At 44.1% G+C, this 27,887-nt stretch overlaps 2 protein-coding genes across 3 annotated transcripts in view; both read left to right on the top strand.

The window, feature by feature from the left end:
- LOC120981622 (NACHT, LRR and PYD domains-containing protein 3-like) overlaps window positions 1-27,887 on the top strand; it is a 3,400,916-nt gene that overhangs the window by 1,817,342 nt on the left and 1,555,687 nt on the right. The window lies entirely within an intron of this gene.
- LOC120981621 (antigen WC1.1-like) overlaps window positions 1-27,887 on the top strand; it is a 214,842-nt gene that overhangs the window by 135,200 nt on the left and 51,755 nt on the right. For both annotated transcript variants that reach the window (XM_040411189.1, XM_040411190.1), the window contains 4 exons: window positions 12,978-13,031; window positions 15,573-15,887; window positions 17,720-17,770; window positions 18,107-18,244. In XM_040411189.1, the coding sequence (XP_040267123.1) occupies window positions 12,978-13,031; window positions 15,573-15,887; window positions 17,720-17,770; window positions 18,107-18,244 (558 nt within the window). The remainder of the gene's footprint in view (window positions 1-12,977; window positions 13,032-15,572; window positions 15,888-17,719; window positions 17,771-18,106; window positions 18,245-27,887) is intronic.

Genomic DNA, 27,887 nt, shown 5'->3' on the forward strand with positions numbered 1-27,887 from the left:
GTTACTTAGTGTGGCTGTAAAGCCAATCTGGGCCGGTTCTTATTGGGAGTAGTGATGAGCGGCAGGGGTCATATTCAAATTTGCGATATTTCGCGAATATTTTGTAGAATATTCGCAAATTCGAATATTCGTTATATTCTACGATTTTTTTACTCGAAAAATCGGCAAGGTAATGATCGTGTAATGTGCGAATTTTCGTCATGCGAATTTTAGTAATGCAAATTTTTATTGCGATTTTTTTCAACTTACATCTATTAGACAAAGAAGATTATAGCATTATATTAGCTAAATTGCTCTATATTAGTTTTTTTCGAATATTTGCTATATTGCTATAACTTTGTTTTTTCGAATATTCGTAATATTCTAAAACAAAAATATATAGCAATATAGTGAATATTCGGAAAAAAAACTAATTTAGAGCAATTTAGCTAATATAGTGCTATAATCTTTTTTTATAGTTAAAATTTTTTTCCAATCTGAACTTCAAATGAGAAAAAAATTACAACTATTAGACAAAGAAGATTATAGCACTATATTAGCTAAATTGCTCTAAATTCGTTTTTTTTTCGAATATTCACTATATTGCTATATATTCTTGTTTTAGAATATTACGAATATTCGAAAAAACAAAGTTATAGCAATATAGCAAATATTCGAAAAAAAAAAGAAAGAATATAGAGCAATTTAGCTAATATAGTGCTATAATCTTCTTTGTCTAATAGTTGTAAGTTGAAAAAAATCGCAATAAAAATTTGAAAATTCGCAAACAACACTACTCCTAAAGTCAAATATACTGCAGCCTTCTCATTGGCCCACAAGCTAGAAGCAGGGAGGGATCATGTGTACTGATAAAAAAAAAAATTGAATATTTGAAATTACGAATATATATCACTATATTCGAAATATTTGCGATAAAAATTCAAAATTCGAATATTCGCGATCAACACTAATTGGGAGCAGCCAAAGAGCAGGGTGGGTGGCTGTTCCCCACGTCCAGGCCAGGTGGATGCCCTCTCACCAGCCTCCCGTGGTTATGCAGGTGTTCACCCTCACGGGCTTGAACAAAGGGGGGGGGGTATGTGAGACAGTGACAGGTCTCACGCAGGGTAGAGGCAAGTAAGGGGTGGATAGTTCGGTCAACACCCCTATTCCACCATCAGGCTGGCACAAAGCACCTCCCAGGGTGTCAGCAAGGGGGGAGTGTGTTACCTGTGGACAGAGGCCTGGAGGCTCTGTCACTGTGGTCCAAGCCAGGAGGGCTGAGAGACCACGATTCCCCAAGAGACACTGGACTGGAGACAGTGGGCGTACTGTGCTCTGTACAGCCAGGAGGCTGTGGGACATTGGCTCAGAGAGCCGCACGTGTTCACAGGGTGTGAACAGGGACTTAGGTGAGTCAGGGATCTGTTTGTTTAGTTAGAGCCCATCCGGGCGAGTGTTTATTATTTTGTATTATTGTTTATGTTTATGCGGATGTGCCACAATAAAGCACCGTGTTTGGATCTGAAACTTGGTGTTCTGAAGATATCTGTGAGAATGACCCCCGAAAGAGAGCTGATCCCCTACTATATATATATATACAGTACAGACCAAAAGTTTGGACACACCTTCTCTTTCAAAGAGTTTTCTTTATTTTCATGACGCTGTAAAAATAAATAAATAGAAACTGTGCTAAAATTGTAGATTCACACTGAAGGCATCAAAACTATAAATTAACACATGTGGAATTATATACATAACAAACAAGTGTGAAACAACTGAAAATATGTCATATTTTAGGTTCTTCAAAGTAGCCACCTTTTGCCTTGATTACTGCTTTGCACACTCTTGGCATTCTCTTGATGAGCTTCAAGAGGTAGTCCCCTGAAATGGTTTTCACTTCACAGGTGTGCCCTGTCAGGTTTAATAAGTGGGATTTCTTGCCTTATAAATGGGGTTGGGACCATCAGTTGCGTTGAGGAGAAGTCAGGTGGATACACAGCTGATAGTCCTACTGAATAGACTGTTAGAATTTGTATTATGGCAAGAAAAAAGCAGCTAAGTAAAGAAAAACGAGTAGCCTTCATTACTTTAAGAAATGAAGGTCAGTCAGTCAGTCGAAAAATTGGGAAAACTTTGAAAGTAAGGGCTATTTGACCATGAAGGAGAGTGATGGGGTGCTGCGCCAGATGACCTGGCCTCCACAGTCACCAGACCTGAACCCAATCGAGATGGTTTGGGGTGAGCTGGACCGCAGAGTGAAGGCAAAAGGGCCAACAAGTGCTAAGCATCTCTGGGAACTCCTTCAAGACTGTTGGAAGACCATTTCAGGGGACTACCCTTTGAAGCTCATCAAGAGAATGCCAAGAGTGAGCAAAGCAGTAATCAAAGCAAAAGGTGGCTACTTTGAAGAAAATAGAATATGACATATTTTCAGTTGTTTCACACTTGTTTGTTATGTATATAATTCCACATGTGTTAATTCATAGTTTTGATTCCTTCATAGTCATGAAAATAAAGAAAACTCTTTGAATGAGAAGGTGTGTCCAAACTTTTGGTCTGTACTGTATATATATATATATATATATATATATAATTAGCTGAAGGATATTTAATCTATTTCATTTAATGTTTGTGTGTGCCGTTAAAAGATATCAACATTATCCACTTGTCATGGTCTTACCTTCTTGCTGTTCTCCTTCGTTTGACATGTGCTGGCGGCCATCTTGGTTTCTGGGTTTCTTGTAGCCTTCCACCCTGCGGCTCCTCCTTCCCACTGGGAGGAGCTGGATGCCTAGCTCATATATATAGGAGGTCTGTGGCTTCAGTTCCTTGCTTGGTCCTCCTGTGTTCACATGCTTCTAAGACTGCTGCTGCTTCTGGTTCCTGATCCTGGCTTCGTCTGACTACCCTTCTGGTTCCTGATCCTGGCTTCGTCTGACTACCCTGCTGGTTCCTGATCCTGGCTTCGTCTGACTACCCTGCTGGTTCCTGATCCTGGCTTCGTCTGACTACCCTTCTGGTTCCTGATCTCTGGCCTCTCAAAGACTCTGCTTCGGTTTCACCATTCGTTTGGACTTTTGCTTTACAGCTTTATGTTCAATAAAGCCTTCTTATTTTCACTTATCTCTTGTTGTACGTCTGGTTCATGGTTCCGTGACACCACTATAACAGTGACATCTACAGCACCCCACCTCTTAACACTGACCCCCCCACAGTGCCCCGTCCCTTAAAATTGGACCTCGACAGCAGCCCACCCCCTTATCTTTGACCTTTACAGCAGCCTTCCCCTTTAACAGTGACTTTCACAGCATACCACCCCCTTGAGAGTGACCTCCACAGGGGCCCGCCCCCTTTACAGTGGCCTTTACAGCAATCTGCCCCTTAACACTGACCTCCATAGCGGACCATCCCCTTAACTGTGACCTCCACAGCAGTCTGCCCCTAGGATGGCTATAGGTCCAGTTTTAGGCCGGACAGTCCGGCTTTCAGACTTCCTGTACTCCGTCTGGCGTAAGGCCTGGATGGACACAAGGATGTCCTTTTGAACAGCTCACTCTAAGACAGCATCACTGCTTGAGTGTGAGCTGCAGGGAGTAAGTCACTGTCCCTACCCCTCCTGCAGCTGACAGAAGTTGATTTTTAACCTCATTTTCTCAATCCCTCTTGGCTGAGAAGTGGGAGGGGCGTGGCCTAACTAGATCAGGGCATGGCTTAGCGGGACCTAGAAGTTGATTTTTAACTTCATTTTTTCAGTCCCTGTCGCCTGAGGAATGGGAGGGGGCATATCCTAACTGGATCAGGGGCGTGTCCTTTTGAACAGCTCAGTCTAAGACAGCAGCACTGTGCTGTCTGAGTGTGAGCTGCAGGGAGAAATCCCCTGCAGCTGACAGAAGTTAATTTTCAACTTAATTTTTTCAATCCCTACCGGCAAATAAGTGGGGGGCGTAGCCTAACTAAATCGGGGGCGTGGCCTATCGTGACCTAGACGCTGATTTTTTACTTAATATTTTCAATCCCTGTCGGCTAAGGAGTGGGAGGGGGCATGGCCTAACCGGATCAGGGGCGTGGCTTAGTGGGACTTGGGGCGGGGTTTTAAGTTTGTCTTTTGAGGGTGGACACATTGTGGCAGGGGGCGTGTCTGGGCTCCTTCTTACTGGCTCATTTGCATACCAGATGAACTGGATTTTCTGAGAATAAAAACATCTATTGCTGGAACAAAGACACATCTTGAAATAAGGTACTAAGTGCTATAAGGCCATGGCTTTACTTCAAAAGCGATTATCCTGGTGACAGATTTCCTTTAAAGCTGACCTACAGCAGTGAAAATAAAGGGCTGGGTTGTTATGGAAATCTGGAGTAAAACTGTGTATGTGGAGACTGGAGGACCTGCAAGCTTCTATTGGCTGATAAGGGTCATGTTACTAAGCTACTATTGGCTAATGCATTTTTTGGGGAATATCTCAGGAACGGTACATCCTAGAGAGCTGAGACCTGGTCTAATACCTTCCTGGACACCTGATGTACCTGTGTGCCAAATTTCGTGATTGTAAATGCGACGGTGCGGATTCCTTTAGCGGACATACACACGCGCACACACACACATACACTCAGCTTTATATATTAGATATATATCTATTGAAGACTGATCCATAAAAAATAAACAAATATATACTCACCTCATCCACTTGTATGTGATGAAACACTCACTCTTCACTGGAAGCAGCAGGACCTCATCATGCTTGGAGTGTCAGGTCCTACAGCCTGTAGTGAGGAGCAAGTGTTCCTTTGCCTGTAAGTGGATGAAGTGATTTTTATTTTTTTAAACCCTGAATGGGTTTTGGTGTACCTTTTTTATTGACCATTAGATGGGTACACTCTAAATGGTTGTTACAAATGGTTCCATGGATTTTAATGGGGTCTGTCTGGCCGTAAAAATTTAAAAAAATAGGAAATGTCCTATTTTTGGACAACCGATGTTTACTGACCTTTAAATACGGCCATGCAAATAATTCCACTGACTTTTGAATCCAAAGAGAAAAAAATAATTCCGACTGGTTTAGAACTAACTGGAAATAGCAACTTTATAAGTAGTCAAACAGCAAGTGTGCGAGCGTTAGGGGCGGACTGGTCATATAGCCTACAGGAAAATTTTCCAATGGACCAATGCCCGAATCCTCCTAAAGGCCGCTGGCAAGGTATATCACAATCTAGTGCTCTCAGAATTGATACTAGGAGCACCAGGTACCCATGCACATGGCTGGTGGCTGCAGGTGCCCTCCTAAGTTCAACTGTATCGCCATCCTCCAGGTAGTGATACAGTTAAATACTGCAGTGTGGGAGGCAGTATTTTGTGCTGAACTGCGGTATTTGGTTTTGGTGGGGAGGTATTTTGTAATGCACTATGGCATTACTGCCTCCTCCTACTTCTGTTGGTCCTGCCTACTTGTTTTGCCATAGCCTTCTGTCAGTTTGGACCAACCTACAATATGGGGCTACATTGGGGTTTTCTTCCAGGGCCACTTTAAGTTCCCAGTCCATCCTTGGCAAGCATGAAAGTGTGTTGTGATCCCGAGTGTACGGTATTTTGTTTTAAAGGAATTTTTTAAATTTTTTTGGACAGTTTAAACCAGATAGTAACACTTATGTGTAACACATGTGTATCTAATCAGTTTTAATTTTCTGATAGCAGATTTCATTATTCTCTTTCCTGAACATGATTATGGGGGTGGCCATCTTGCCTGAGCTGTTCTTAACAGCATTTACACAGCATCAAGAACATTTCTTTACTGCAGCCCCTTGGCTCATAGACAATGGTCAGGAGAGGACCTCGTTGACTTCTATAGGAGAGTCTTCTAGGCATGCTCGGTCACCTGTGCAGAGGTCATTGTACAAGGAAAGAATAGATAAGCTTCGACAATCACCTATTGCGAATGGTGGATCCTGTCTTATCTATTGACAGAGGTTTAGTGGCCAGTGTGGCCAGGCAAAAACTGCAGGATATATAGTTTTTATTCAATTATAGATATTGACATGGAAAATAAGAAATATTATCATCAAACATTCTTTAAAAACATATTTAACATACAAATGTGCTATAAAGGAGGAAACCTGTTTCGATATTACCTTGCACAGTGAGCTATCTCCTGGCATAACAAGAGACTGAGCATGTTCAACCTCTTGGTGACCTCTACCATACATGTATGGCAGAAGTCGCCACTTTAAAGATGGTGCCCACTTGTGCGTGCCACGGGTGCCATAGCTGCCGCAGGTTCTGTTGTTTCTGCGGCGGATATATGTAATCAGCCTTACGGTTAATCTCATACATTTACCCTCTCAGATGCCATGGTCAAATGTGACAACAGCATCTAAGCAGTTCGAAAAAGGGAGCCACACACTCCCTTGCCCATAACAGCATTCCCCGGCTTAAATCGGGAAGCCTTTTACACTCCATTAATAGCTGGAGGCCTGAAGCAGGTTTTGCTAGCTATTACTAATGCAGGGAAGCAGGTGGAAGCCCTGTATTGGTATAATGTAAATGTAGCTGTATAGCCATCACAGAACACAATGGATAATCTAATGACTGTCAGTTATTAAAAGTTTTTTAAAAAGTTTTTAAAAATATAAAAAGAATAAAAAAATCGAAAAGTTCAAATCACCCCCGTTCCACAAAATAATCTGTGGATGACAGTTTTATGGGGAACATCTGTGGAAGGCACTGTTAAGGGCTGGGGGGTCTGTGGATGGCACTGTTATGGGGTGGGGGGGTCTGTGGATGGCACATATATAACAGTGCCACCCACAGATCCTCCCCATAACAGTGCGTCATCCACAGATCCCCCCATAACAGTGCGTCATCCACAGATCCCCCATAACAGTGCCATCCCCAGATCCCCGCCATAACAGTGTCCTTCACAGATCCCCCATAATAGTGCCATCCACAGATCCCCAGTAATAGTGCCATCCACAGACCACCATTAGTTTCAAACCCACCAAAAGCACACCTTTTGGTAAAAAATAAATTTTTTCTTATTTTCCTCCCCAAAAACCTAGGTGCGTCTTATGGGCCGTTGCGTCTTATAGGGTGAAAAATACGGTAACAATATTTATCCCATACGGAGAATGGCGTAATGAAAAATAAAAAATTGTCAATTAGCTATTTTTTGTCACTTTGCCTCCCCACAAAAAAAGGTATAAAAAGTGATCAGAAAGTCACACACATTTCAAAGGTTATCAATGAAATGTATAGATCGCCCCGCAAAAAATGAGCCCTGATACAAGCTCTGTACACATAACTACAAAAAAGTTATAGGGGTCAGAATATGGTGATGAAAAGATTTTTTTTTTTTTGCAAATTTTACAAGATTTGTATTTTTTCCAGTATTAAAACGCAAGAAAAACTATACAAATGTGGTTAACAAGTCAATTTTACTGCTTAGGGGATGCCTAAAAAAAAAATTGTAATAAGAAAAAATAATTAATTGGCAGAATTGTGACAGCCCAGACAAGGAGAGCACTAATTAGAGAAGTAGCCAAGAGGACCATGATCACTCTGGAGGAGCTGTATAAATCTACAGCTCAGGTAGGAGAATTTTTCCATAGGACAACTATTAGAAACGTACTCCACAAATCTGGCCTTAATGGAAGAGTGGCAAGAAGAATGCCATTTCTGAAAGCAAGCCATTAGTAGTCCTTTTTGCAGTTCACAACAAGCAATGTAGGGGACACAGAAAACATATGTGCTCTGGTCAGATGAGACCAATGTTTAACATTTTGGCCTAAATGCAAAATGCGAAAAACTAACACTGCACATCACACTGAACACACCATCCCCACCGTGAAACATGGTAGTGGCAGCATCATGCTGTGGGGATGCTTTTCTTCAATAGGGACAGGGAAGCTGGTCAGAGATGGAATGAAAGATAGATGGAGCGAAAAATACATGGTAATCCTGGCGGAAAACCTGGTAGAGGCTGCAAAAGACTTGAGGTTCACCTTCTAGTGTAATACCCCAGAGTGGCATTACCACTTCTGCACCCTGCTACTATCTCTAATGGGCTAATATCATGCCATCTGTGTATTTATTGCAGGTCCTTCACAATGTGCATTTCCTATATGGCAACTATTGTGTTCAAATGTAATGTGCCTGGTTCACCAGCAGGTGGCAGCAAACATTGCTGAGTTACAGGTATATAGAATGGAGACTTCCATTCCATTCTAACCCCCCTCTGTGGAAGAGTGGGCGAGTCCTACTTCCTGCAGAAAGGGTGGGGACCAGTGAGAGTCAGTCTAACTTCCCCCCTGCTAGGGGAAGGAAGCAGGTGCACATCCCTGTTGGACGAGCCCTGTCTGGGCCAGCTAGAGCAGCTTCAGCTCTGCTGGATATAGAGGCCACAGCTGGAAGCCTCTGAAGTCGGAGTAAAGTTCCTTGCACCAGTCTAGAGTTAGACTACAGAGAGAAGTTGCAGCACCCAGAGAAAGCTGAATTATACAGCTACCCTGTCAGCACAGCAGAGTTAGAGAGCAACAGATGTAGCAGAGAGGAGTTTGCCTGCACAGTTAATGCCAAAGCCTGCTGGGAACCAAGACCAAGCCTGTAAATCGTTTGGAGAAACGTTTATTGAAAGTAAAGCTGTTATCAACATCAACACAAGGTCTGGACTCCATTTATTCCTTCATCCCCCTTCATCAACAACTCCCCTTTGCTCTGCTTCGGATGACAATGCCTGGGTGCATAGGGTGACTGTACCTTGGGGTATAGGAAGGGTTATTTATTTTGAAGGTCTGATCTGGAGTCTGTATCATTGAGAGAGTCTGGGGAATGTAGTTATGTTTTTTTTTTTATTTGGGGGGGGTTCTGTTTATTTTGGAGTCCATATTTATTTAGAGGGTATGGTCTGAGTCCATATTTATGTATGGAGTTTTTTGTCTGTATTTTTAAGGTACTTCTTCTTAAGAGTCTGTATTTTGTGGTCTAGTCTGTATTTGTGGTGGGCTCTGTTTCTATTTAGGGGATCTGGTCTCATGTTTGAAGCCATTTAAAGGGATTGTATATTTTGGGGGTCTGTATTTTATTCCGGTGCCTGTATGGATCTTGTCTGAGTATATATTTACTTAATGGCTTTGAGGTCTTCATTTATTCTCGGGGTCTGTGTTATCCAATCACCTGCATTCAGATCACCTCATGCACAGGATGCTTTGTTAGTCTGATGTACCCTCCACACTCTAATCAGCAGTGGTTCGTAGTGTCTTATGTCTTAGACTACACACCGTGCATAGGGTAGTCTGAGAACCTGTGGCCATTTTAGGTGAATGCAAGAGTGACCTGAAATTGGCAGAAATATAATGAATAAAAAAAGATGGCACCAGTAAGTTGAGGAAGCATATCTCCCTTATTTGCCAAACCTTTATCCAGAACTTAAGGTCAGTTTAATACTAATTGGTTTTGTTCAAACACCACAACCAGATGGAACATGTGCGCCATGCAGGGCGCATAGCTTAGCCCTCCTTGACGCAGCGCCGACACCATGTTGGTCACCATGGTTCTGATTTTGAGTTGTCGCGGAGAAAGCCAGGATTCGATTTCTTGATGAAGGACATGAAGCAGTTCCTTCAATGTGTGACTCCATTCGCCCAGGCAAACAAAGGTGTAGAACAGCATGACACCACCGTGCCCTGCACATGTGGTATGCTGGAGGAGCACTGTGAATTGTCCCTGCAGTGGAGGATAGGGACATGGTGGAGGATGAGGAGGCAGAGGCGGACATTGTCGCAGGACCAACGGCGCGAGAACGTGAAAGGGGGAAGCAGCGTCATCTGGCGAAGTTGCTGGTGTGGCTGGGCAGGAACCACATTTACCCAGTGGGACGTAAAGAACATATATTGTCCCTGACCGTAATTACAGCTCCACATGTCAGCGCTGCCAGGCTCAAGGACTGGCCCATCTTCTGTTCTACATACGTGTGCAGGGCTAGTACTGCCCCTTTAGCAAGGAAATGACGGCATGGGACTCTCCACCTCGGTTCGGCAGAAGTCATCAGTTCTCTGAAAGGTGCAGAGTCCACCACTTGGAAAGGGAGGCACTGCAGCACCAGCAACCTGGCCAGTAGCACATTCAGCTTCTGCGCCATTGGATCAGTGCACGCATACTGTTGTCTCTTGGCAATCGCTTCATTGATTGCTTGCTGACGGAATGACTGACGAAGAGTAGGAGAAGCAGGAGCATCAGGACTATCGGATGATGAGAAGGACAGACAGCTCCCTTCAGCTGAGGTGGTGGAGCCTTGACTGCCTGAAATCGGGTGCGTGCCACTGAGTGATGCAGCGGTTGCTGTGGCAGGCTGGACCACCACATCAGAGTCATGGTTCTCCCAGGCAACTTTATGGTGACGCTGCATATGTCACCTTCTGCCCACAGATTCGGCGACTTAACAAAAAACTGCCACACCGCCGAGTAGGTGATTTTACCCCCAGCATTCCGCACTGACTGACTGCTACCGCCGCTGCTTCAGTGAACCCCTGCACCACTACTTTCTGGGCAGGTATTCTGCAAAGCGAATGGTCTACCCCAGGCACGTTTGGCTTCCGACCTCCCACTGCTGCCACCCTGCTGACTCCCAGCCACACTAACGACTTGCTAGCTCCGCCGCTGCCACCCTCTTCTTCCGATGATGATGAAGCCCCTTCATCACCCGGCTCCCAATTGTGATTGGCTACATCATCATCGAGTACTATCTGCACGTCACTGATGTCCTCCGCAACGGTCTCTGAGCCAGGAGCCTGACCGCTTGCAACACCAGCTCCCACACCACTCTCCTCATCACTACTTACCAGCCTACCAGAGGAAGTGGCAGATGTATTCTCTACATCTTGACTGGGCAGTAGCTCGTCCTCGCTGTATAGTGGAGCTGAGCCCACAGCATATAATACTTGTCTGTCTGAGGGAACAAAAAAGGACAGAGGCAGGTTGAGGACAGGTGAGGGCATGCTCCCGGGCCATGCCAACTAAGGATTGTGTCTGATGAACCCACCGACTCTTGGCTGGGGGTGTTTGATGTTCTTGTGATGAAGTGGATGACTGAGTCAACCATTCAAGAACCGCTGGGTTGCTGGTCAAGACACGACCGCTAGATGACACCGGGAGCTCAGGCCTCTCGCTGCGACTCCTGCTGCCACGCCCCCCTACTCTGGTGCGACCTTTGCCAGAAACATTTAGGCCTCTGCCCCTCCCCTGTGCAGGTCCTGGCACTTCTCTGTCTGACATACTGTTAGATCAAATAAATAAAAAGGAAATAAATAGACCCCAAAAATGGCTGCAATTTTATCACTTCACTGCACAATGGCTAATATGCCTTTTTTCCCCAGTAGCACACCACAAAAAAAGCTTTAGAACATATAACTGCACCGCTGAACAGCAAATAAGCCCTTTTTTTCCACTAATACACCACAAAAAATGCTTTAGAACATATAAATGCACAAGGGCTAATAAGACGTAGAAATATTTCCTTGTAATAAACCCTGTTAATGGCTGTATCACACAGCACTTGCACCCCAATAACAAGAACGGTTTGCTGGAATTAGGCAATTTGGATCCGCAGTCAGTGCAGCAAGGTGTAATAGGATTGTTCCTATTACCCAGGATGTAACCTCCCCTACTGAACCCTGTTCAACATAAATACTGTGGAACGATTCCTCCCTATCCTTTCCCTCTACTTCTATACAGCAAAATAAAAGTTTTCAAGTCTTTCCTAGAACTGTCCCTAGCGCCTGCTGACGTCTCTCCCTGCACTAAGTACACTGGAAAATGGCAGAATACAAGATGGCTGAGGCTGTTTATAGGGCTGTGACATCACAGGACTAGGTGGCTGATTAGCAGCATGCATGGCATTATGGGTGACCCCTCATTCCCAGAGTTCTTTGCTCCATGGCCTTACACAGCCATTTTAGGAAAAAATGCGATTCGTTACCACGAATTGTGAGGAAATTTAGATTTGGTGCGAATCAAAATTTTCCTGAAATTTGGATCGAATTCCACTTCGTAAACTTTGATTCAATCATCTCTTTACTCATGTAAGAAAGGCATTAATGTACATTTCTTAGCGATGTCTTAATAGTGCATAGTGTTACCCTTATCCTGAAGTGAGGGGAAGAACTAGAAATAGGAGGATTGGACTATTATATAGTGAGCTGTGCAGGTATTATGTGAAAATATGTGCACAATGTATAAGTGAATTTATTTGAATGTATTATGAATTGATCTGTGAAAGGCAAAATTTTAAGGGGTTGTCCAGAAAAAAAGTTGTTTTAATGAGCTTGATATTAAAATTTATTGCACTTATTAATACACTTTTTGCTCCATAGCTGCCCTGAGGTCTCTGAACTTTGGTCCTGCTGCCCTGGCCGTATGGTTCCAGCACAGAATGAGAGCTCCCACTCCCCCTCTTGGTCATCATGTGACTGGAGTGATGTCTTTGAAGGTTTCAATAATTTCAAATAGAACCTGTCACCATGAAATATAATACAATTTTCAGACAACATGTTATAGAGCAGGAGCTGAGCAGATTGCTAACAAGTATTGTGTAGAAAATTATTCAGTAAAACTTGTAGCTCATTCCTTTAAACCTTTGCTGTTTCTGAGCTCAGTTGCACAGGTAGGTGGTCTTATCAGGGATGGACAGCTATCTACATATACACACTTATACAAGGAAGGCTGTTTAGAACCACCTACTTACAGAAATGAGCCCAGAGCACAGATTTCATGAATAAATGACACGTTAGCTCCTCCTGCTCTATGACTACAGATTGTACTGTACCTCACGGTGAGGGGTCTTCTATATAATATAGCACAACATGCTGCTCCAACTGTTCTGCCTTTAGACAGAATCTACTACAGAGGCTACTATGTAGATTGTGAAGACACATGGAAAGTGCTTGATATTTCTGGATATTTCAAGACTACAAATATGATCTTTCTATTATGTCTTCTGTCTGATATTTAGGTGAGGAAACCACAAAACCAGCTCCGAGGAGCCCAACATATCAGCCGTGCCCAGGTCAGTACCAGTACTTTACTGACTCACAGGATATTCACAGGATACAGTCATATTTCAGAACAGAGAATAGTCATTACAGATCATTTTTCTGCCTTTGAAACTTTTTGAAGATAAAATCAGGGGGTGTTCTTAGTCCTAAAAACAAATGGTTGAAATGTGAGGACAGTCTCCTGGACAATGCCAGCACCTTCTTCAAGCCAGTGTGCTTTTTCAAAAAGTGTGACTAGATTTATCACTTATGCCATGCAGGGAGCATGTATTATACCCCCCAAATGAAGCACAGCAACAATGTTCCTGCTTTGACCACTTTGCCCAGTTGTAGTAGGCAGAGAGACAGCCAGTGAGATGTTTGCTTCTTGTTGCACATTGGCAACTAATCGGCTGTGTGGCTTTTCTGGCCCAGACTCATCAGTTCTAAGACAACATGGCAACACTTCAGGTTACACACATGAAATGAGGGAGGGGAGTGGAAGCAATGCTCTGCCCTGCTTCTGTTAGAGATGGGAGAATGTCTATTGATGAGGACGTGGAGGAGGTGGATAAGTGTCTGGTGTGGGACTGGTATTTCTGTCACCAGCCTATGCATCCAAATATAAGGGTAGTACAGAATGATATGCTCTAGTATTGGCCAAAACAAAACAAAGTTGTGCCTTAGGAGCACTCAAAGAACAGTGATGGCCAGTTCGCAGTGTTCGCCAGCGAACACATGCGGGCTGCCATCTTTAGTAAGGTCAGACTTACCCGTCCGGCGATGCACAGGTAAGCCCTTACCTGTGCCTGTGCCGCGAGCCGGTCTGAAATCAAATGCGGTCACCGGGAGCAGGCAGTTCCAAGAACAGCCCGATGAAGGCCCCCGGCGGCTGTTCTCGGAACTGGCTGCTCCCGGTGACCACATTTGATTTCAGACCGGCTCGCAGCACAGGCACAGGTAAGGGCTTACCTGTGCATCGCCAGATGGGTAAGTCTGACCTTACTAAAGATGGCAGCCCGCATGTGTTCACTGGCAAACACTGCGAACTGGCCATCACTGTCAAAGAATACCTTAGATAGTTACGAGCCCAGAGTATTTACAAATGGAGCCTTCCATTGATTGATGGCTGGATAGTATGTATCAGCATTAGGGCTTGTTCACACGACCGTATGGCTTTTTCAGTGCTTTGCGGGTGGTTTTTAATGGATCAGCTTTTCCGTTTTTTGTTTTAGTAGTGTTTACGGTTCCATTCTGTTTTTTCGTTCTGTTTTTCTGTATGGCATATACAGTAATAACATAGAAAAAAATTGAGCTTGCCATAAAATTTTCAATAGATGGTTCCGCAAAAATGGAACAGATACAGAAGACATACAGAGTACATTCCGTATGTGTTCCGTTTTTTTTGCAGACCCATTGACTTGAATGGATCCACGGAACGTGATTTGCGGGCAATAATAGGAAATGTTCTATCTTTGAACAGAACGGGAAAACGGAAATACGGAAACAGAATGCATACGGAGTATATCACTTTTTTTGCGGAACCATTGAAATGAATGATTCCGTATACAGACCATGTACAGAACTCAAAAAACGGCCCGTATACGGAACGCAAAAATTTTTCGTGTGAACGAGCCCTTACTGTGAGGAGGGAAAGGGTAGGTGTAAGGATGGCTCCCATTATGAATACACAAACCGCGTAACTATTTGTAGTATGGAATTTTTTGATTGCTTTTATGAACCAAAAGGCCAATGTCTTGTTCTGTTTTGGCTGATAGGAGAACAGACCTGTCCTAAAGTAATGTTACCCTTCAATAAGGCAGCATAATCTGATCGATGACAGATATACTTTGGACGATGTCCACCCTCTGTTCATTTAAGCTGGTCATTAGAGTTGAGTGAAGTTTTAAAAAATTCAATTCGCCAGCTTCGCCTAACTTCAGCTAGAAATTTGACTCGTTACGAATGACTTTGTCGCAAAGCATCTTTCATTGTATTGAGCAGACGCAATGACTGGGAACGGCGATCGTGCCACCCCTCTGTCATTTAACCCCTAAGATTCCGCATTCAATGCTGATCGCGGCATATGAGACTCACATTTATTTCCTCAGGGATTAATCCAGTGTTAAAAAAAATTATAAATTATATGTCCACTCCCATCTTGATTGAAGAAAATCCTCCAAAGGACCTTTTGGTAGGTTTTCTTCAATGAAGATGGAACATTCGACCTCTCCGCAATCAAGTGAATGAGCTGAGTATGATTTTTCATCCACCATTTTAGGAAAAGTGAATCTGCCTTCATGGCAAATCAAATTTTTACACACATGTATGACATGGTCGGCTGAATTTGAGCAATCATTTGCCAAAGACCAGGAAGTAATTTTTTTTATTTTTATTTAGCATAAATACTTTAGAATTAGAGCAATTATGAGCCAGTGGGGTCTACAAGGTGCTTCATGTAGGACAAGTGCTGACACATGGCTTGAGAGTGATATTGAATATTATAGCGATATGGATATTTGTATAGAAAGCATGTTTACCTTTATATCATTGTCCTTACTTTGTAATACAAGATAATACCACAATTTGTCTCATCGGAGGAGAGAACAACTGCGCAGGACGAGTGGAAGTGCGTTTCCAGGAACAGTGGGGAACAATCTGTGATGATGGGTGGGATATGAAGGATGCAGAAGTCGTCTGTAGACAGATAGGATGCGGCTCAGCTATTAACGCTACTACAGAGGCCATGTTTGGAAAAGGAACCGGTCCTATATGGCTGAGTGAGGTGCAATGTAAAGGATATGAGCGAGATCTAGAGGATTGCTGCTCTGAACGCTGGAATAAAAGCGATTGTCTCCGCAAAGAAGATGCTGGAGTCATATGTCATGGTATGGGGGCTTTTATTTATCTTATTACTAATTTATCAAGTAGTTGTCTTAGAATCCTGGATTAATTCTTCAGAGAATATGGATCTTATTGGACGGGTAGTAATTTTTTTTTTTTTTATTAATAAGTGGCTAGCAACGACATGTTCCATCATACAAATATTTTTGCCTGTTATTGTGATCATTGCTCATTCACTCACTTCTTTACTGGAGGAACTCAAGTTTAAAGGGAGTCTTTCACCTAAAATGACCATTATAGAACACTAACCCCATGATCTGCATTATAGTCCCCATATTTGAATTCTACTTACCGTATAGCTGTCCGTCAATTATTTTCGCTAAAAAAACTTTTATTCAAAAAGTAAATTAGGTTCTGAAGGTGCCCAGGGGCGGCGTGCAAGCGACCGGGGCCCAGGCCTCTTGTCGCTTTTCATATAAAACCCCTCCTCTTTCACCCCTCTGGCCCGCCTTAGATTCTTCAGAAATCCGTTCACAAGATTCACCGCGCCTGCACACTTCATTCCCCATTATGGGCAGAGGCACAAGAGCGTTTAATGCGCATGTGCCGACCCGTACATCTAGCCGGCCTTGTGCCTCTGCCCATAATGGGGAATGAAGTGCGCAGGCGCGGCAAATCTTGTGAACGGCACTGGTGCTGGATTTCTGAAGAACCTAGGGCGGGCTAGAGGGGTGAAAGGGGAGTAGTTTCATATGAAAAGCAATGAGGGACCTGGTCACCGGCCACTTGCACGCTGCCCCTGGGCACCTTCAGAACCTAATTTACATATTGAATAAAAGTGTTTTTTAGCAAAAAATAAGCGACGGACAGCTATACGTTAAGTAGCATTCAAATATGGGGACTATGATGCAGATCATGGGGTAGTATTCTATAATGGTCATTTTAGGTGAAAGACTCCCTTTAAAACAATACAGGCAAAGCACTGAGCTAGCTTCTCCAGTAGCCTCCCTGGTTGAAGTTGTTTTCATGCTGAAAGGCATGAGCTAGCTGTACCTCTCTCTCAGAATGCTGGCATCATATCCAAAGACTGGTGGACCAGGGTCTGTTGGTCAGTTGTCTAGCTGGAGCCCTCAACGAGCTGATAACCCGGGGTCTTTGGATCAGCATCCCCATCTCAACATCCACTTCTGATCACTCATGTAGCCTAGCAGAGTCCCTCCTAGTAAGCACTGGTCCCTACCTGCAGACAACTAAGGGGTTTAACTGCTCTCCTTATTTACTGTTCCTAGCTATACTAGAACCTTCTAGTGGGAGGGGTGGAATGGAGAAACACAGCCTGAACAGAAATAATGTTACAATGTTAGCCTGCCATAGACTTTGGTATAGAGTTTAAATGCCTAAGCTGTTTTTTCAGACATAAACAAGTCTTCAGACATAAAGAACAGAGCTAAATTCGAGGGTCAAGGTGAGTGTGTCTGTTTTCCCTCCAAAACGTTACAAAGGGAGAAAGTCATAATGTCTCTCAGTAATAGCTGACTTTGCATTGACCCTTTCCACAGTGCAAAGCAGATATAGTGCAATAACATTACAAATGATTTGAAATGAACAGAATATATTAAATAAATATATACATGTTCAACAACAAAAAAACAATATAAGTGCAGAGAACAGCATAAATCAAAGTGCACGTTAACCCTTCAAAGTACAATAAAGTACGGAGTTGATGACTTTGCATAGTAGCAATAAGGGCAAATGCCCGTAGTCCAAAGTACCGCTCCAGGGCACTTCATCTCTACAACATGCCAAACATTTTTTTTTTTCAAAGTGAAGTGACACTTTCATTTGATAAAGTGGCTTTTGATTTTGTCATTCATAGGTCATGAAGACCTGAAGAATATTACTCCTACTGTACCGACCAGAAAGAGAGGTAAAATATTAGAATAAGACTAAGATACAATAAGAAGTGACACAGAAATGTTATAGTGTAGAAATGACTCAATATAATAAAGCAATGACTCTTTACATGTATAATACTTCTTATATCAACCTTCCTCGTTCATATATTATATTGACTGTAATAGATATTTTATATTTATCGACAAAGACAATTACCCGATACCGAAATCAAATAATTAGAAGTGATTAACTGGAACTGGAATAATACACAGGATACGTGGATAGATCTTCTGCAATTAGTTATTAGATTGCTGTATATGATAGATGTCATTATTTTATTACATGTTTTATTTCTATTTTCTTGCAGCCCAACTTACCACACCACAACCTACCTCTCCTATCTCCAATGTGTTCCTTATCATCTCCATTATTTTTCTGCTCCTTCTCGGAATTGCCGTCATTACAATAGTATACTTGTTAAGACAATCCAAGGGGTATAAGAAAGGTGAGTATAGTACTGTAATATTGATCATATTCATATCCAAACATACCCATGACAAACATTGTAAATTATGGACAGAGCCGTGACTTAAATCAATATAAATCGATATAAATCAATATAAATAAATATCAATCTACAGGGTGGCCCACAAACAAGTAGCCTGCCTCCAATATCTCCAAATAAAAATGCCTAATATTAAATCTTAGTTGTCCATAGGAACCAATCAGAGCTCAGCTTTCATGTTTTCCAGAGCCCTGTAGGAACTGAAAGTTTAGGTTTGATTGGCTGCTATGGAAAACTAAGACAGATTTACTTCTTGGCAGTTTGATTTGGAGATATTGAAGGCAGGCTACTTTTTCGTGGGCCACCCTGTATAACAATATAACACCAGCACCAAACTTTACCTTAAAGGGGTTGTAAAGTGGATACAAGAGATGAGCGAATTTTTAAAAAATTTGATTAGGCCGGTTCACCAAATTTTTTTATTTTTATTGTTTCGATACAATTTTTTTGCGGCAAATCGCTTTAAAAAACAGCTATTTCCTGGCTGCAGAGAGCCTTTATAGTGGTGTAGAACACTGTGCCTTGCATTAACACGCATAGGGAGTCTGCTGTGGTAGTGAAATATTGCTGTGAGTCAGTATGACATGCAGATGACAGGCGTCGCTCTTAGAATCACTGCACACTTCACTTATTTGGGCAGTCACGGGGCAAAAACTGACCAAATAACTCAAGAATGAACTCAGCCTTACAGGTCGAAGTTAGCGCCAAGAAGAAGCGCACTCCTTTTACACCGTCGTCAGCTGATTCCACATAGATGTCTACAAAACCTATTCTAAACCTATTCTAACCTATTCTATTAAATGCTTATACAAGTAGAGCCCCCCCGACAGAGTGGAGAGGGTGTCAGCAGTAAGTTTGTGTTGATGTCACTGATTATTTTGCCCTTCCTCGGATCTGTCAGAACAATAACCCCCAAAAAACTGATCCTGTCTGTGGAGCATCCGCACTCGGTCAGCATTTGGTCAGTAATCCATCAGTATTGCTAATGCCAAAAAAAACAGGAGTCAATCCAAAACAGAGATGACACGTGAATGGAATATTTGCATGTCTTCTCTGTTTTGTACCCACTTATTAAAAATAAGCCTTAGTATGTGCAGGTCTCACAGCCGCTGTAACAGAACGGTAAGAAGTGGTATAACATGTAGTAAGCACTGCAGGGATGATGTCTAAGACATGTTAGACGTCCGGGGGGTCCTGAACATTGTGGACAAGGTCCGAGATGATAGTCGTCCATGTGTTCAGTACTGGATGTTATTGATGGCCAGCTCCGCAATGAATCCCAGCACTCTGATTAGGTAGTCGTTACTGAGGAACTTTTTCTTTACAATGCGCTGATGCCACATATGCTGTCACCTTGACGAGCTGGGTTGCTGATAAGTGGATTCTAAAGTGTCTGAAGAAATGCGAGTAAAGACATAATAAATTGTCCACTTCCACTTAATTGTCCACACTGATTTATAAATATCATTCCATAAAGTCTTGAAGTCCTCTGCATAGATGGCATAAGAAATGTCCATGCAAGGTTCGACGGGCACAGAGATAAAAACAAGCTCTACGGCCGAGACTGATCCAGACACGTCATACCCGGTCCACATCGCTGCTAGCCACATAAGGTCCTGAGAACTGATCACCAGCTTATCCAAACAACAGTCAAAGTTTCTTTGGAACCACATCCCTGCAATAGCAGTGAGCGCCTCGGAGTTGTTATACAGGAAGAGCGGGAGTGAAGTAAATGTCTCTGGTAACACTTCCAATAGATCGTCCTCTGTGTACGTCCTGCAGAACTAACCTGTCCACACAATCCAGTCCTCTGTGCTTGCCTTGGTGAGTGGAGGCTTGGATGAAATCTGTATGAGCACAGACAGTAGATCTCTGTCCTTTCCTTTGAGTCCATTTAAACAGGAAAATTTGGCTTTTAGGTTCAGCTTTGAGCCCACTTCAATGGCAAGACCCTTCTGCTTCTCGGCAGCTATGTGGTCAGACAGGTGCTTGGAATACTCTTACAGTCTGGAGTATGATAAATTATACATTGGTGTCAAGCTGTACAGAGTCCATTGTTTTTGAAGGAGCAAAGCAGCCTGTGCCGGACCAAGAGTTTCTTCCAAGGGGGTGTACTGCGGGATTTTTCTTTTAGACAAGCTTCGCAATGCAGACCGTCGACGTGCAGAGGTCAAGCTTCTGGAAGCACTGGCGTAACTATAGGGGTTGCAGCGGTAGCAGTTGCGAGCGGGCCCCTAAGCCAGGGTGACCCAGAGGGCCCCACTTGCCAGTGGTACTGTACTTTTCCCTTTATAAGATGCAGTGCATCTTATAAAGGGAATACTAGTGAGCGCTTACATAATAGAAGCGCTCACTAGTCTGCAGGAGGAGGGGGAGAGAAGCGCTGTTAGATTACCCCTCCTCCTGATTGTTCTTCTCAGGGCCCTCGCTGCTGTGTCCTGGCTTCCCTCAGCGTCAGGACGTACATCGCGCACTCTGACCTGATGCTGCAGGAGGTCAGGTGACTGCAGTGCGGACCCTGAGAAGAGAAGACAGCCAGGACATGGAGAGTGGCAACAGGAGAGGTAAGTTACTTTATTATTTTACAGTCTGATATGGAGGTCTAATGAGGGGTCTGGAGGTCTGACTGGGGGTTCTCACCATGGCGGTCTCGTCTGACAGGAGAAGAAGAAGAAAGAGAATATCTACATCAGAGAAGAGAAGTCACTGGATGTAAGAGGTATATGTGGTGCTGTATGACCCTGTATGTTCTGTAGCGCTGTATGTAATGTTTTCCAAGTATGTCTTTAAAGGGTTTGTCATTTTTTTTTTCCGTACGAGCGCTGCTTTATCTGCTCTGTTCACCTGCTCATCACTGCAAATTCTACGGAGAGCAGGTGAACAGAGCAGAGAAAGTAGCTCTCATATGACCGCTGCCCTCTCTTCAAACAGCTGATTGTCGGGGGTGCCGGAGGACACCGGCCGATCTGATATTGATGACCCAATACTGAGGATAGGACATCTGTATTAAAAAGAGGATAACCCCTTTAACAGTAGGACTGGAGGGAAGGTTGAGAATTAGGAATGGGGGGGCCTCAGGCAGCAGAAAAGCTAGGTGAACCAGCGCTGAGTGAAGGGAGGGGCTCAAGCTTAACTCTTGCACCAGGGCCCTTAAGCATTTAGCTACACCCCTGTCCAGAAGGATACCTCGAGCTGTGAAAATAACTGCTCCTTCGTGCCGATGACCAACTTCTGGGGGTTAACACCCCATTGGTAGGTGTTTGCATATCCTTGCAATAAATGATGTTCCCATTCACTGACTGTAACCAGAGATCTTGACAGACAAATGTATCAAACACTGCCGCCATCTTTCTAGGCGCCACATCTCTAGTCCCCTGACCAGCCAGATTTACCAGCATCTGTTCCAGGACATGAAGCAGTGGAATGATGTTCATCTCGTTGTCCTGGTGACTGACAAATAACGTGGCCTCCTCAAAGGGCCTGAGCAAATGGCAGGTGTCACGCATGAGCTGCCACTGGCTGACATCGAAGTTACACAGGGGAGTACTCCTGTCCGCTTGGATAATCAAGAAATTGTTTATGGCCTTTCTGTTTTCGTATAGTCGGTCCAACATATGGAGGGTGGAATTCCAACGGGTGGAAACGTCGCCTATCAGTCTATATTGGGGGATGCCATTCTGCTGCTGCAGCTCAAGGAGGGTGTGATTTGCGGTGTACGAGTGGCTGAAGTGCATGCAAAGTTTCCTGGCCAATTTTAGGATGTCTTGCAGATGGGTGGAAGACTTCAGGATCTGCTTGACAACCAGATTGAACACGTGTGCGATGCAGTGCTCATGGCTCAGCCCTCCTTGACGCAGCGCCGACACCATGTTCTTCCCATTGTTGGTCACCATGGTTCCGATTTTGAGTTGTCACAGAGAAATCCAGGATTAAATTTCTTGCTGAAGGACACGGAACAGTTCCTCCCCTGTGTGACTCCGTTTGCCCAGGCAAACCAGGTGCAGAACAGCGTGAGAGTGATGAGAGGGGTCGCACATTGCTTGCATACACTACATGCCTCCAACATAATTCTTGGATCTCTATATGAAAATAATGTATTTGCTGTAAATAGCGAGAAGGGCATAGTTGGAGACATTGACTTCACAAGAGATGCAGAACAGCAGAGTTCAGCCACCTCTATTTGCTTCCCGCTGTTTACTGCTCCTGAATTAAAATTTGGGCAACCAGCTTCAACTTCCTCTGATGTGTATGCCTATGGAGTCCTTTTGTTATGGCATTGCACAGGGAGCAAGAATGTTACACACAATTCTGATGGAACTCCTAATCTTAAGAAACTGGACTTGGACTTTAAAGTAGAGGCACTCCTGTCATGTCTTGTGTGCTGTGGAGATCAAATGCAGACGGAGCAGATAAAAACACATGAATATTTTCAACTTACTGAAGCTGCTTGATTTAATTGTGAATAGATAGTAAAAGCAAAGTCTGCTGATGTGTTGTCATCAGCGTCTTCATTATGTTTACTGCAGGACCCACGATGACGTAATTCGGTCCATACAGCAAAAAAAGGTCTACAATCACCCATCAATTTTCCTAAAAAAAACCTCTTTCACATAAAATTTTTTACCACTACGTAATTCGGTCCATACAGCAAAAGGAGGTATACAATATACCCATCACTTTTCCCCAAAAAAGCCTGTTTCACATAAAAAATTTCACCAATGAAAGGATAATGAATTTGGTTCATACAAAACAAAGTGTACAATCACCTATCAATTTTCCCCAAAAAAGCCAGTTTCACATAAAAAATTGAGCGCCTAGGAGTGTGTAACTGCATCTGCTATCTGTTTCTGTTCTTGTTTGTGACAGTTTACTCTTCTTCCGTTCATGTCTGTTTTGTCCACCTCCGAAAGGGGGTCCCTGTGTTCCACGAAGGGGGAATGCCAATGTCTAGGTACTGCTGGTACCATTGTTGGTATCTCCGTGACCATCTGTTCATGCTTCTGTGCAGCTCTGCATGGGTTCGCTGTGCTCCTAGTGCTTTTGACGCAGGTAACTGCTTCATGTGAATCTGTCCTATATCATGTTCTGTTTATGTCTGTACAGCTCTGCCTGGAGTCGCTGCGCTCCTACTGCCTTCAGCGCAGATGACTGCTTCTTGTAAATCTGTCCTGTATCATGTACTTCTGGTACCTTCTAGGTATCGTCTGGTCTGCTTGGATCAGTTGTCACTGACTAGTTTACGCTCCAGAGTAGCCCCTGACAACTACCGACGGTCAAGCCTATCCTCACCACTAGAGGCTCTAGTGAAATCTCGGTAGTCGCTTAGTCATGCCCCTCTGGAGTATTGTTAGTCAGTGGTACAGTGGGTCACATCCGCTGCTCTAGTCTGTACTTTTAATAAAGTCCGGTGTCCTTGGTTTGGTTTCCTATTCCTGATCCAAATTTTACCAATGAAAGGATAATGGAATTCGGTTCATACAAAACAAAGTGTACAATCGCACATACATTTTTCCCCAAAAAGCCTGTTTCACATAAAAAATTTCAACACTACGTAATTCAGTCCATACAGCAAAAGGAGGTGTACAATCACCCATCAATTTTCCCCAAAAAAGACTGTTTCATATAAAAAATTTCACCAATGAAAGGATAATGGAATTCGGTTCATACAGAACAAATTGTACTGTCACGGTACGGTTCACTGTGACGTGTGTTGCTGTGCAGGCTGGTTGCACACCTTTTGCGTACTGTCTGCGGATGATTCCGTGTAGGTTGGTTGCTATTGGCTGCGGTATTCTAGTGTGAACTCTGCCCGTGTACATGTGTACCCCTTTGACTGTATCTGTATTTCTGTTCCTGTGTTATAGTTACTTTGTTGGCTGGTTGGCTGGGGCAACGACCTGTATCATGCTTTTAGTATTAACCGCTCCAGTCTGGTTCTGTTGGGGTTAACTCCCCTGTTCCATGCCTTTGGTTCTGGACCTGGGAGTGGCTTCTCTGGTGCCCTCTTTAGCCTGTTATTTATGTCTGTTTGCTCCCGTGCTTGGGGTCAGTTTTTCTTGTGCCTTGCTGGGTGTTGCACCTTTGCTCACCCAGGGGTTTCTGTCTGTCTCTGTTCTGTGTCTTCCAGGTGTCTGCCCTTCTACTGACCAGGGGGTATTACTATTTACCCTTTTGTGGTGTCTTCTGGTTTTGCTTTGTTGTTTCTGTGTTGTGTCTGTCCTGTTTGTATGCCATGTTCTGTCTTTCGCCTAGCAGAGCGTATCTGCATCTGAGCGCCTAGGAGTGTGTAACTGCATCTGCTATCTGTTTCTGTTCTTGTTTGTGGCAGTTTACTCTGCTTCCGTTCATGTCTGTTTTGTCCACCTCCGGAAAGGGGTCCCTGTGTTCCCCGGAGGGGGAATACTAATGTCTAGGTACTACTGGTACCATTGTTGGTATCTCTGTGACCATCTGTTCATGCTTCTGTGCAGCTCTGCCTGGGTCCGCTGCGCTCCTACTGCTTTCGACGCAGGTAACTGCTTCATGTGAATCTGTCCTATATCATGTTCGGTTTGTCTGTACAGCTCTGCCTGGAGTCGCTGCGCTCCTACTGCCTTCAGCGCAGATAATTGCTTCTTTTATATCTGTCCTGTATCATGTACTTCTGGTACCTTCTAGGTATCGCCTGGTCTGCCTGGATCAGTTGTCACTGACTAGTTTACGCTCCAGAGTAGCCCCTGGCAACTACCGACAGTCAAGCCTATCCTAGGCTCTAGTGAAATCTTGGTAGTCGCTTAGTCACGTCCCTCTGGAGTATTGCTAGTCAGTGGTACAGCGGGTCACATCCGCTGCTCTAGTCTGTACTTTTAATAAAGTCCGGTGTCCTTGGTCTGGTTTCCTATTCCTGATCCAAATTTCACCAATGAAAGGATAATGGAATTCGGTTTATACAGAACAAAGTGTACAATCACCCATCAATTTTCCCCAAAAAAGCCTGTTTCACATAAAAAATTTCACCAATACAAGGATAATTTAATCGAAAATTGCGGCACACAGCTTTTTTTGGTCTGCAGTTTATGGCATTTAATTCATGTTACATCACATGGGATTCATGATTCAGTTATATCTGAGAAGCAAAAATTGATCACATACACTGCTGAAAAAATTAAAAGGAACACTTAAACAACACAATGTAACTTCAAGTCAATCACACTTCTGTGAAATCAAACTGTCCACTTAGGAAGCAACACTGAGTGACCATCAATTTCACATGCTGTTGTACAAATGGGATAGACAACAGGTGGAAATTATAGGCAATTAGCAAGACACCCCCAATAAAGGAGTGGTTCTGCAGGTGGTGACCACAGACCACTTCTCAGTTCCTATGCTTCCTGGCTGATGTTTTGGTCACTTTTGAATGCTGGTGGTGCTTTCACTCTAGTGGTAGCATGAGACGGAGTCTACAACCCACACAAGTGGCTCAGGTAGTGCAGCTTATCCAGGATGGCACATCAATGTGAGCTGTGGCAAGAAGGTTTGCTGTGTCTGTCAGCGTAGTGTCCAGAGCATGGAGGCGCTACCAGGAGACAGGCCAGTACATCAGGAGACGTGGAGGAGGCCGTAGGAGGGCAACAACCCAGCAGCAGGACCACTACCTCCGCCTTTGTGCAAGGAGGAACAGGAGGAGCACTGCCAGAGCCCTGCAAAATGACCTCCAGCAGGCCACAAATGTGCATGTGTCTGCTCAAACGGTCAGAAACAGACTCCATGAGGGTGATATGAGGGCCCGACGTCCACAGTTGGGGGTTGTGCTTACAGCCCAACACCGTGCAGGACGTTTGGCATTTGCCAGAGAACACCAAGATTGGCAAATTCGCCACTGGCGCCCTGTGCTCTTCACAGATGAAAGCAGGTTCACACTGAGCACATGTGACAGACGTGACAGAGTCTGGAGACGTCGTGGAGAATGTTATGCTGCCTGCAACACCCTCCAGCATGACCGGTTTGGCATTGGGTCAGTAATGGTGTGGAGTGGCATTTCTTTGGAGGGCCGCACAGCCCTCCATGTGCTCGCCAGAGGTAGCCTGACTGCCATTAGGTACTGAGATGAGATCCTCAGACCCCTTGTGAGACCATATGCTGGTGCGGTTGGCCCTGGGTTCCTCCTAATGCAAGACAATGCTAGACCTCATGTGGCTGGAGTGTGTCAGCAGTTCCTGCAAGACGAAGGCATTGATGCTATGGACTGGCCCGCCCTTTCCCCAGACCTGAATCCAATTGAGCACATCTGGGACATCATGTCTCGCTCTATCCACCAACGTCACGTTGCACCACAGACTGTCCAGGAGTCGGCAGATGCTTTAGTCCAGGTCTGGGAGGAGATCCCTCAGGAGACCATCCGCCACCTCATCAGGAGCATGCACAAGCGTTGTAGGGAGGTCATACAGGCACGTGGAGGCCACACACACTACTGAGCCTCATTTTGACTTGTTTTAAGGACATTATATCAAAGTTGGATCAGCCTGTAGTGTGTTTTTCCACTTTAATTTTGAGTGTGACTCCAAATCCAGACCTCCATGGGTTAAAAAATTTGATTTCCATTTTTTTATTTTTGTGTGATTTTGTTGTCAGCACATTCAACTATGTAAAGAACAAAGTATTTCAGAAGAATATTTAATTAATTCAGATCTAGGATGTGTTATTTTTGTGTTCCCTTTATTTTTTTGAGCAGTGTATATTAGATTTGGCCTGTCATGGCCTTCCTATGGTTCAGAACAAAGTCTACAATCACCAATCAATTTTCCCCAAAAAAGCCTGTTTCACATAAAAAAAAGTCACCACTATGTAAATCGGTCCATACTGCAAAAAGGGTTTTACCACATATAACTGCACCGGTGAACGGCAAATAGGCCCTTATTTTTTCCACTTTTCCACTACACAAGGCTTTTCAACATATAAGTGCAACGCTGAACGGCGATTATATTTTTCATGGCACACATGGCTTTAGAATATATAACTGCACCGCAGGACGGCAATTAGGCCCTTATCTTTTTCCACTTTTAGGGCTCTTTCACACAAGCGGATGCCATGCGTGGAATCCGCTGCGTGAAAGAGAGCCAAGCCCCGTTCTGGATAGCAGAGACACAGAGCATTAACATGATTGATAATGCTCTTTGCCTCTCTGTGACCTTTTTACTACAAAATAAGGCCACATGAAAGCAAACGTTGTTTGGGTCTGCATCCGAGCCGCCGTTTTTGCGGGTCGGGTGCGGACCCATTCACTTCAATGGGGCCACAAAAGAGTGCTGTCCACATTGTAGGAGAGTACCTGGGGTGGTGGTAAACGGGAGGTACGTGCCACCGGGGGTCCTGGCCCCGGTGGAGTAAGAGCCGGAAAAGTGCATTTTGCAGCGGTTACGCTGTTAACAGCGGATCCGGGCCGGCTCTTATTGGGAGCAGGCAGATATGCGGGCGGGTGCCTGTCTCCCCACGGTCCAGGCCAGGTTTTGCAGGGAAGGGTTAAAACCCGACCAGCACAAGGGTGTGGTGCACAGTGTGGAGCTTCTGGGTTCTCTGGCTGTGAGAGTAAGGAGTGGAGGTGAGC

The sequence above is a fragment of the Bufo bufo genome, chromosome 11, assembly GCF_905171765.1.
Source record: "Bufo bufo chromosome 11, aBufBuf1.1, whole genome shotgun sequence".
Taxonomy (NCBI): Eukaryota; Metazoa; Chordata; class Amphibia; order Anura; family Bufonidae; genus Bufo; species Bufo bufo.